Raw genomic sequence first — 12,196 nt, 5'->3', positions numbered from 1 at the left:
TAGGCAAATCAATAATGAATGTCCATTCTCTGGTTACGCAGGAGGTAATTATACAACCTGAATCTTAGGGAATTATATCTATGGTACACTAGTAATATATAGCGGGAGATACTGGAAGGGTCCCCCCGGTTGTAAGCCAGCAGGGGTACAGGATCTGTCGGTAGTAGAGAGTCTGGTCAACGATGACTAAGGAGACTCCAAGTACAGGAGACGGTGCAATAGTCTCTTGATCCACAGACGAATACAGCTGTTCTCCGTAGACTGTAGCTCCACAGTGAAGAAAGCTAGCCGGCCTCAGGCTCTCTGAGGCGCAGACTCGACCTGGCTCCTCACAGGGTAAATCCCACACGTGTAGGCGTCGGCGATTCTCCGCTCCATAAATCACAGGACCAAAACAAATATAATCCAGCCGCAAAGGGCTATGTAGTCGTCGGGTAGATTAATCCAGTGTACATGTCCACACGGTTCTCGTCTAGGTCTCCTCGGGTGAAAGCGCCATGAAAGCAGCCCAGCCTGGATAAGCACTCTAGCTGATACGAGGAAGCGTTGGTGATGCTGGTCACTGTAGAACTTTAACCGCACGATACACTATACACAAATAGACTATTACTGACTTAATAGAAATATGTCGCACTCGACGGTATAGCGCCAAACTCTGACAATTCAGTTATTAATTTGCACGCGGTCTCAATGCTCTATTTGGGGCCAAACAGGCCATACTTCACCGCACGGAGTATCGTGGGTGAGGCTTCAACTTATTGGGTAACTCTACTTCTGTATTCACCTGCGCCATATTTATATGCACGGCGAACAATCTAGTGCCAACCTCATTTCTGTCTCGTATTCCTGGGCAAGGCCGGGCATGTACAGACATGTCTTGACGGTGGCTTTGAACCTGACTCTGGAGGCACGGCCCTGGCGCCGGTGGACCGCTGTCCAATAGGAGAATGAAATATTATGGTCTGTACTAGGCTAAAGGGACATTCCGTGTATATGTACAAGGAATATACAAGGGATATCAAACGATATACAAATACTATGCAATATATATCAATCAATAAATATATATATTCGGTTTAATCTGATCCTTTGTAACAACCAGTGTACATAAATAAGACACTGCTGATAAAAACAATTGAAGATAGTAAAAACATTAAACCTCAGAGGTGCAGCAGAACAAAGCTTACAGAATATAACAGACACTAGGAACATAACATCAACACTAGGAATATAACAGACACTATAGAACATAACATCAACACTAAGAATATAACAGAGACACCATCACCAGCATGATGCTTAAACCTAGAATCTTAAATGGCATCAAACTGCGAACTCCAGGCAGAAGAGCCCATCTTGAACTTTGTTTAGGTCATCATTTTGACCCGGTTCCTTTTTGTGTGTAAAATCGCTGCTTTCCTTTCTCGTTTACCAGTCATTTAGCCTGCTATACTGCACTTGAGCGATCCATTAAATGGTCCCATCGTTTTCCGAAAGCTACAGGAGAGAGATGAGCAGCTGGAAATATGTGAGAAATCAATAGCACCCCCCCCCCTACTACACTTCAACCCACACATCAGACCAAAACATAATATGTAAACAAAGTGCAATACCAAGCGGGGGCTCTTTTTGACTAGAGGTCGCTGTTCAATGGCATTACAGATTCTAGCTTTATTAAAGAAGCAGCTTCTGACTTCTTATAGCGCTGCAGACAAACCCCGGAGGGGCTGTACGAGAGGCGTAGACACATTTCTAGAAGAACAATGTAAAGTGCTCAGATTTTATTTCAGTGGTCATTTGTCACATCGTTTGTATAAAATAAATCTAATTAAAATCAGTTTCATAGTAAAATATCATACAATTAAGAGGGGCTTCAAAGAAACCAATTATATAAAATAAGAAGGACTGACAGGTTACAGCGGTGTGTACACACACGCACCCACACACACACCTATAGGCCTACCACACATACCGTACACACATACCGTACACACACACACACACACACACACACACACACACACACACACACACACACACACACACACACACACACACACACACACACACACACACACACACACACACACACACACACACACACACACACACACACACACACACACACACACACACACACACACACACACACACACACACACACACACACACACACACAGGTCAGAGTCGTGTGTGGGAAATGACAAACGCATCATTGTCTGCTTCGGTCACGGTGCTCTTCCTGTAGAGGCAGCGTTCTGGCGAGTAGCGTTCACCTCTGTGGATCTCCAGGAACGGATGCCAGTTTCTAGAGGGGGCGCACACCGACTTCAGACGCTGTAGGGAGAGACACACAGGACAGGATCGTGACTCATAGTTTCTAGAGGGGGAGCACACCGACTTCAGACGCTGTAGGGAGAGACACACAGGACAGGATCGTGACTCATAGTTTCTAGAGGGGGAGCACACCGACTTCAGACGCTGTGGGGAGAGACACACAGGGAGAGGGCAGACAGGGAGAGGACAGGACCGTGATTCAGATCATTTTCACAGGGGGAGCACACAGACTTCAGGTGCTGTAGGGACTAGGGAGAGACACACAGGGAGAGGGCAGACAGGGAGAAACACACAGGAGAGGACCGTGATTCAGATTTTATTTGCCATATGCAACAAGTGTACAATTGGATTCTTACTCTCCGGTGAATACAGGTGCAAATAATATCCTATTATTTCTTTTACCTTCATTATTTTCCAGGGGGGAGAGTTGAATTAGCATATTTGTTCTTTTTCAGCAACACACCTTTTGCTTCACGATCACACAGTTACACACATTCTCACCCCTGAGAGCTGAACAACCAGTCTCAGCAACTCCACTGGAGCAGTTGGGGGTTCAGTGAGCGGCTGTGATCAGATTGGACGCCTTTTTCTTGCGCTCAAACGCGTGGCACGGCGGCATACAGAAAATCCAAGTGCACAGGGCGCAACGAGCGCTACCTCAGCTAACCTCAGTAACGTGGCTACTCACAGTCCTCACAGGCGTTGCTGTTATAGCTTCACAAAATTAGCTTCTCCTCCATTATCGATGGGTTTGTTTGGGTCCTACTAATCACCACAAAATACCCCCAAAGTACCATATTTTGTGGAACTTTGGGGTATTTTGTGGTACTTTGGGGTATTTTGGGGTATACTTTGGGGTATTTTGTGGTACTTTGTGGTGATTAGTAGGACCCGTTTGTTTTGCTGTCAATTTATCTTCAGATACCCGAGATTTGTAATCCCTCCCCTCGGTTGATTTGATTGGTTGTGGGAGGCCAAAATCGTAATTGAAACTTGATTAAAATCACCCGGCCCTAATACGCATGGACACATACCTTCCAAGGGTTCCCCTGTGCTCTGATCAGCTTATACACAGCAAAGATAGGGATCCAGATGAGGCAGAAGACAGTCATACACCAGCCCAGTGCCTCTCCCCAGGCAGGGTACTCTATTGGGTTTATTGACCCATAGGTTGGAGGCTTGTATGTCAGGAAGGACCACACCAGGATCACCTAGACACAAATAGAGAGGAGAGGAGAAGAAAGGAGAGGAGAAGAGAGGTGAGGATGAGAAGCAGAGGAGAAGAGAGGAGGATAAGAAGAGAAGAAAAAAGAGGAGAAGAGAGGTGAGGATGAGAAGAGGAGAAGAGAGGAGGAGAACAAATTTGGAGAAGAGAGGTGAAGAGGAGAAGAAGAGAAGAGGAGGAAAAGAAGAGAGTCAAACATGTTTTCACAGCATAGCACTAGGAATGCACTGATAGTGGACTTGGATTTGAACAACAGGGCACTGGAGAATTTCACCAGGTACTATAACATGAAGATTTGTATAGAAGCATATTCCCTTTAATAGAGAGAAAGAAAATAACATCTAAGGCTATACTGTATTGGCTAATATTTAAAAGTTTAGATTCGGACTTGATGTGAAAATAAACACCCTGTATTGGTGCATCCCTACATACACGTTTCATTATAAATCCAACCCGGCAGAAATAAAGCTCTCAAACCCCGCCCTTCTAAATCTTCCAATTACAGCAACAGGCTTTCCTCGGACAAACTTTGTTTGGAGAATCAAGAAAAGAGGGTGGGGTTTGAGATGGGTCAATTACCATGATGTTAGTCACACAGTAATTATGAGAAGGGACATGCTATCGTAACTGGTCTGCATCCTCTTAGCAGTTTGTTTTGTATTGAGCCATACTGTATTGTACCCATTCTGCAATCTGTTAATAAAGTTTTCAATCAATCAATCAAGTGCATGTGAGTGGCCACTAGGGGCAGAGTGGCCAACCGTGAGTGAATGAGTTAGTGTGGTATTGCTGGGTGAGGTACTTGTTTATGTTTATGCTGCAGACAGACTGTACTCACTATGATGACGCAGGGGGTGATGAAGAACCAACACGCTCTCCACCACAGCCAGAAACACACGCTCTTCGTCCCAATCATCATCTCGATGTCCTTAATGAAACGGTTACCACCTGGAAGCCACGTGAAAAGGTATAAACACACACACCACTGGAATAAAGGCACAATATAAATAAACCCTATACTCAACCTATAACCTCTGAACTCTGTTGCCTATACTCAACCTATACCCGATGAACTCTGTTGCCTATACTCAACCTATAACCTCTGAAGCCTATACTCAACCTATACCCTCTGTTGCCTATACTCATCCTATCCCCTCTGCATATACTCAATCCATACTTATCTACAACTGTCTTACACTGTACTCATAACTACCTACCCCAATCTATAGTATATCCATATAACACTGTATGATAACAATGTACAATAACACTGATATATATACACAGTCTGTGTGTATATATATCTGTATGTCACGTATGTCATAAATGTTATGAATTGAAAATGGGGGACCCTGATGTAAACAAGACGAAAGTCTTTCTCTGGTCTGCATCCCCTTAACAATTGTGTCTATTGAGCCGTACTGTATTGTACCCATTCTACAATCTTGTTACTGTAATAAAATGTTCAATCAATCAATCAAACCTATATAATACTGTACATTAGTTTAGCATGTTTACTCATTGTACTGTACTTGTGCTGTGCAATGACATTAAAATGCATTCCAATGTGAATCGGAACCACTTTGTATATTTACCGTATATGTAAGAGATGCCAATAATCTCCAACAGACCAGCTATGAGCAGAACCCAGCCAGCAACACACTTGTCAATCAGGGTGACCCAGAATATTCCTGCCTATGACACACACACACACATAATTAACAGAGGCTTCAAATGCTTTTGGGGACACCTCTTGTGTACAGAAAACATAGTCCAACAAAGTGCAATACCAAACGAGGCTCTTTTAAACATTGTCCAACAAAGTGCAATACCAAGCGAGGCTAACATTGTCCAACAAAGTGCAATATCAAGCGAGGCTCTTTTAAACATTGTCCAACAAAGTGCAATATCAAGCGAGGCTCTTTTAAACATTGTCCAACAAAGTGCAATACCAAGCGAGGCGCTTTTGACTAGAGGTCGCCTTATGATGGCATTACATATTCTAGCTTTAAACGAGCAGCTACTTCTTATAGCACTGCAGACAAACCCCAGTGGTTTAAGTCTACATTTACATTTAGTCATTTAGCTGACGCTTTTATCCAAAGCGACTTACAAGTTCTGTACGACAAGTCAGACATATTTCAAGAAGTTCCACTATATGTATGAATATAAAAGTGCTCAGATTCTATTTCAGTGGTCATTGGTTGGAAACTTTAGAATATTATTCTCAGCCATCGACCAGCTACTCAACACTGCCCCCACCCCTCCACAGTCATCTGCATCAAAATGTGAAGAACTAGCATTATTCTTCAATAACAAAATAACTCCAATTAGAGCCAGCATTAGTCCTGATACAAACATGAACACCATCAGCAAACCCTGCAAAAAAGTAACCATAGGAAAATTTGCTTGCATTACATCAACTGAGCTTTACAAAACTGTCATGGAATGTAACTCCTCGACTTCCTGTATTGACCCTATACCCACAGCATTTTTTAAGCGAATATTCGAGAGTATTGCAAGTCATGTCCTAAATATTATAAATACATCGCTTCTGACAGGTATTTTCCCAGACGCATTAAAAACAGCTGTTGTAAGACCCTTACTAAAGAAACCCAAACTAGACAGTAATGTACTAACCAACTATAGGCCAATATCCAACCTCCCATTCATCAGCAAAATAGTTGAAAAAATTGTCTCAATACAAATAAACTCCTTTCTCAAAGAAAATAAACATCATGGAGGAATTTCAATCATGCTTCAGAATGCACCATAGCACTGAAACTGCTCTTATAAAAATAATTAAATGACCTCAGAATAAACTCTGATGCAAACAAAGTCTCAATTCTCGTCCTATTAGATCTAAGCGCAGCTTTTGACACGATCGACCATGATATCCTAATAAATCGTCTAGAAAAGTTAGTTGGTCTTTCTGACTATGTATTAAACTTGTTCAGAACATATATCAAAGGGAGAAAATATTACGTCAGGCTTGGAGATCATTCTTCTGAGAAACATGACACCTACTTCGGAGTTAATAATAATAAATTCAATTTGTACCGCACTTTACATTTGTAAAAAAAAAAGTGCTACAGGAGATAAAGACAAAAAGTGAAATGAATAAAACAATTCAAATGAATAAAACAACCAAATGAAATGGAAGAACATAAAAATTAAATAGATTAAAATAATGAAAATAAAAATTAAAAATTAATAGAAATAAAAATAAAAGTAAAAGAAAAATTCAGGCAAAAGCAATGAAATGTTTTTAGGCCCCTTTTAAAAGCCTCGACGGATTGTGGTGCTCTCAGGTGGATGGGGAGAGCATTCCACAGTCTGGGTGCGGCAGAGCAGAAGGCTCGATCGCCCATGGTGTGCAGCTTAGTCCTGGGGGCTTTGAGGAGGTAGGCTGTGCCGGAGCGGAGGGAGCGTGAGGAGGACTGGGGGGTGAGGAGTTCCTTGAGGTAGGCAGGGGCACCACCGTGTACGCACTGGTGAGTGAGGAGGGAGACCTTATACGCGATCCTGTGTTCCACGGGGAGCCAGTGAAGTGATCTGAGGGTGGGGGTGATGTGATCATATTTGCGCACCCTCATCAGGATCCTAGCAGTGCTATTCTGGATGGTTTGCAGTTTTTGAATGCGTTTAATAGGAATCCCGATGAGGAGTGCATTGCAATAGTCCTGCCTGGAGGAAACAAAGGCGTGGACGAGTTCCACAGGGGAGCTGCCTTGGTCCATTATTATTCTCACTATACATGCTGCCACTCTGAGACATCATTAGAAAGCACAATGTATGTTTCCATAGTTATGCAGATGACACACAATTGTACATCTCTGCTGAACCAAATTATCACACAGCTATAAACTCCATTTCCGCCTGTCTCTTAGCAATAAACAAATGGATGACGAACAACTTCCTAAAATTAAATGAGGGCAAAACTGAAATCCTACTAGTCGGTACTATAACAAAAAGAGAAATGTTACAGAGCAATATGGGGCAACTTACTCCTTGGATCAAACCCGAAGTTACAAGTCTTGGTGTTATAATAGACTCAGACCTAAGCTTTAAATCACACATCAACAAGGTGACAAAAACATAAATTTTCCCATCTTAGAAACATAGCTATAGGGTACGGCCGTTTATAAATCAAAAAGACGCTGAAAAACGGATCCATGCCTTTATCTCAAGCCGACTTGAATACTGTAATGCACTCCTCACTGGCCTCCCAAAAAAAACCACAGAACGACTCCAACTCATTCAAAACTCAGCAGCTAGGCTACTAACTAGAACCAAGAGGAGAGACCACATCAGTCCTGTATTAGCTAACCTACACTGGCTTCCGGTAACATTTAGAATTGATTTCAAGGTCCTCCTCCTTATATACAAAGCACTAAATGGAACAGGACCAAGCTACATTGCAAAGTCTCTAGTCAACTATGTGCCTCCTAGAACATCGCGATCATCTACTACTGGTCTATTGAAGGTTCCAAGCAACAGTCTAAGGAAAATCGGGGATGCAGCCTTTGCAAACTATGCACCAAAGTTATGGAACACACTACCTATGGACATTAGGGAAGCTATATCTCTTAATATTTTCAAAAATAAGCTAAAAACGTACCTCTTCACCATAGCCTTCTAATACACTCCGCTGTACTGTAGCACTATTTTACTCTGTCCATTCTATTGCATAATTATACTATCTATTCTATTCTACTATTCTATTATTGCACTGTATTATTTTACTCTGTCTATTGCTTTTTATTACAGGTTCAAAACAGTCAGGTTTTTATTGCACTGGGCTACAGTTTTCCGTCTATTGTTTATTACAGGTTCAAAACTGTCGGGTATTGAACTGTGTGTGTATCGAGCAGAAGAGACTGTCATGAGCAGGAGACTACTGTCTGATACGGCTTGCCTTAAAATGTGCATTTGTGGTGTCAGGCAACAGGAGACTGTCATGAGCAGGGGAGACCGTCAGCTTTAATACTGTCTGATATGGCTTGCCTTAAAATGTGCATTGTGGTGTCAGGCAGAAGAGAAGACTGTCATGTTTTTAACTATGGATACCGAACAAAGGTTTGGGACGGCTTTGAACTGTTGAAACAGTAATCCAGAACTATTTTATTGCACTGTAAAAAATATATATTTTTTAATCCATTCTATTCTACAATTTTATTGCACTGCACTGTTGCACTATTTTACTCTGTCTATTTTATCTTGCTCCTTTTATTATTGTCTATTTAAAACTGAATCAAAGCATAAACTAGGTGGCCTGTTGGGATGTTAGATCCTAATGTGAAAAACGGTGATTTTATATGTCTGCACTTCATGTGCTCATTTTATGCCCGTCTTTTTTCTGTTGTGAAGCACTTTGAGCTGCAGTTTCTATACAAATAAAGTTTATTATTATTATTATTATTATTATTATTATTGGTTACATCGTTTGTATAAAAGAAATCCAATTAAAATCAGTTTCATCATAAAATATCATGCAATTAAGAGGGGCTTTGAAGTAAACTTAAAAAAATATATTTTCTTAAATGACAGACAGGTTACAGAGGTGCACTGCACGCACGCACACACACACCAGTAAAATGACAACATAGCATAGCAGACCTACCCTCGTGACACATGGTAGACCAAGCAGGAAGAGCACAACGCAGGTTGCTAAGGAGATCAACGAGCGTTTGGATTTGAAGAGCTCAGGGAAGCTGTCCTGCAGGCAGGTGGAGATGACCTCTGAGGACAGTGAAGGAGTTTACAACACGTCACTCAACCTATGAAACATAATATATTATACTCTGTACACAAACACTAGAAAGTTATTGAACCACAGGGTAATCTGTAAACCAGGATTTATATTGGCAAGTGACCCCATGTTGAGGTCAGAGAATCTCTGTCATGCCACTAAAACATATGAAATGCATACGGTAGAGGTGGTTAACTGTGCCTGTTGCAATAACACAACAAACATATGAAATGCATACGGTAGAGGTGGTTTACTGTACCTGTTGCAATAACACAACAAACATATGAAATGCATACAGTAGAGGTGGTTAACTGTGCCTGTTGCAATAACACAATAAACATATGAAATGCATACGGTAGAGGTGGTTTACTGTGCCTGTTGCAATAACACAACAAACATATGAAGTGCATACGGTAGAGGTGGTTAACTGTGCCTGTTGCAATAACACAACAAACATATGAAGTGCATACGGTAGAGGTGGTTAACTGTGCCTGTTGCAATAACACAACAAACACAAAGTTTGTAAGTGGCTTGGATAAAAGAGTCAGCTAAATGACTCAATGAAAATATACACCCAAGTTCGACACTGATGAACAACGCCATTGACCTTTAGCTGCCAGAGATGTACCTGTCGACTTGTTGTTCACAATTTGTACGTTTATTAGCAATTTTGAAAAACAAAACAAAAACCTCACCTATTCCTGCAAACTGGGAGTCCAGCCCGAGAGTGAGGAGCATGAAGAAGAACAGAACGGACCAGAGAGGAGAGATGGGCAGCTTGGACAGGGCCTCTGGGTACGCAATGAACACAAGCCCGAACCCTACACACACACACACACACACACACACACACACACACACACACACACACACACACACACACACACACACACACACACACACACACACACACACACACACACACACACACACACACACACACACACACACACACACACACACACACACACACACACACACACACACACACACACACACACACTTGAGATTAGGTTTTGGAGGAATTTTGGTATTAGCATTTTGTGGAATTTTGGTATTAGCATTTGGTGGAATTTTTGAATTTTGGCATTAGCATTTGGTAGAATTTTGGTATTAGTGTAACAAGAGTGGATTTGAACCTATTCCCAGGGTTAAAGGGAAACTCCAACATTTTGGGAAATTAGCTTATTTGCCATCTACCCTGGAGTTAGACAAGAAGATACATTGTTCTTCTCTGTGCATGCAGTAGGAGTAGGAAGACGTTGGGAACTAGGCTAATGGAGGAACCTACTTCCAGTGACTGACGCTAAGCTAGGCTAACGGTGCGCGTCTTCCTACTCCTACTGCATGCACAGAGAAGAAAAAAGGTATGTATCTTCTTGTCCAACTCCAGGGTAGATGGCAAATAAGCGAATTTCCCAAAATGTTGGAGTTTTCCTTTAACACTATGAATTGAAAATGGGGGACCCTGATGTAAACAAGACAAACGTCTTTCTCTGGTCTGCATCCCCTTAACAATTGTGTGTATTGAGCCGTACTGTATTGTACCCATTCTGCAATCTGTTAAATAAAGTTTTCATTCATTCATTAACTTAAGGGACTGAGAACTGACCTCCATTGTTGGATACAGATTCACAGGGCAGTGAGATCCCACCGCTGTCACCAATGTGACAGAGTGGATTCTGACCCTTTAGCTCAGCTGGTTAGTGCAGGCGCCTGTGGATCCTAGATGGTCCCAGGTTCAAATCCACTTGGTTACATTATAATTTGGCAGAATGTCAGTATTGGCTGATATTGAGTCTGTCTCACCTTCCTGGGCCACCTCGCTCACACGTTTACCAGAGACATGTGCCATGTTACCCAGGATGGAGAAGATGGCAAAACCAGCAAACACGCTGGTGCCTGGGTGGAGATAACCAAACAAGAAACAATGAATCAGTTATGATATACCATACCACAACACAACACGTTTTTTTTTTTTGTTTAATTTCTTTATTGCAGGAAAAGTAGTACGTACATACATTTACACTCGTCAATATTATACATTCTCCATCTTTTCTTCTTTTCTTCCCCTTTCATTTCCCCTTCCCCTCCCTCATACCCACCCCACCCCCCCCACACCAAGGTTTTTGAAGACACATCTGCAAAACATCCAAACATACAGCATAGATGCTATTGAAAAAAAATAAAAATAAAAAAATAAAAAAACAATAATAGTATCAATCAGACCTATCTGTATCATGCACAAATATTTTGATACAAAGAAGTAAAGAAAGAACTAAAAACACAGAAAGAAAACTTCTCCAGCACGGCTGTGGCTGTGGAAGAACGTCATCAATGAGGTTATTTCACTCCTTTCCCCACCCCTGCCCATAATATTGTGGTAATTCTTGAGTAGTCTGACCTTCCGCAGCTGCGTCTCCCGTTCCCCTCTCCCTCCCCCAGTTACCCACCCAGCCCCCGGGGGTCTCATTCACACCCATACATACCAGGACAGGGAGGGGGGGGGGGGGGGGGAGGGGGGGAATTAGAAAATAGGAATAAAATAACGATAAAAAATAAGGAAGTGTAGTTAGAGGTGTAAAGCTCTATCCTTTCTAAGTCTCTTCATTGATAGTCAGGGTATCGATGTGTTGCAGAAATGGTTGCCAGGTCACTTGGAATGTTTCAAGGGAGCCCTTTAGGGAGAATCTGATTCGCTCAAGCTTAACGCAATGTAGTATCTCATGCAGGGCCGCCTGGGAGAAATGCGAGGCCCTGTGCGAGATTTAAACGTTCTACAGTCAATATACAGTGTTATCGCTGCACAGACCCGGCAATGCCCCTGACCCTCCACCAGAGCAAGGCCAGAGAGAGAGAGAGAGAGAGAGAGAGAGAGAGAG

At 42.2% G+C, this 12,196-nt stretch overlaps 1 protein-coding gene across 1 annotated transcript in view; it reads right to left on the bottom strand.

The window, feature by feature from the left end:
• Window positions 1-2,181: 2,181 nt before the first annotated feature.
• The window catches only part of slc6a14 (solute carrier family 6 member 14), a gene marked incomplete at its 3' end in the record, with an annotated part of 69,835 nt that continues 59,820 nt past the window's right edge, over window positions 2,182-12,196 (bottom strand). Inside the window, exons 9-15 of the mRNA XM_084315617.1 lie at window positions 11,124-11,216; window positions 10,010-10,135; window positions 9,186-9,304; window positions 5,158-5,257; window positions 4,401-4,510; window positions 3,372-3,548; window positions 2,182-2,337 (exon numbers count right to left, since the gene is read on the bottom strand). Coding sequence (XP_084171743.1) covers window positions 2,182-2,337; window positions 3,372-3,548; window positions 4,401-4,510; window positions 5,158-5,257; window positions 9,186-9,304; window positions 10,010-10,135; window positions 11,124-11,216 — 881 coding nt within the window. The remainder of the gene's footprint in view (window positions 2,338-3,371; window positions 3,549-4,400; window positions 4,511-5,157; window positions 5,258-9,185; window positions 9,305-10,009; window positions 10,136-11,123; window positions 11,217-12,196) is intronic.

The sequence above is a fragment of the Notolepis coatsorum genome (genome assembly GCF_963971535.1).
Source record: "Notolepis coatsorum genome assembly, chromosome: 6".
Taxonomy (NCBI): Eukaryota; Metazoa; Chordata; class Actinopteri; order Aulopiformes; family Paralepididae; genus Notolepis; species Notolepis coatsorum.
This window is presented reverse-complemented; position numbering and strand designations above follow the sequence as displayed.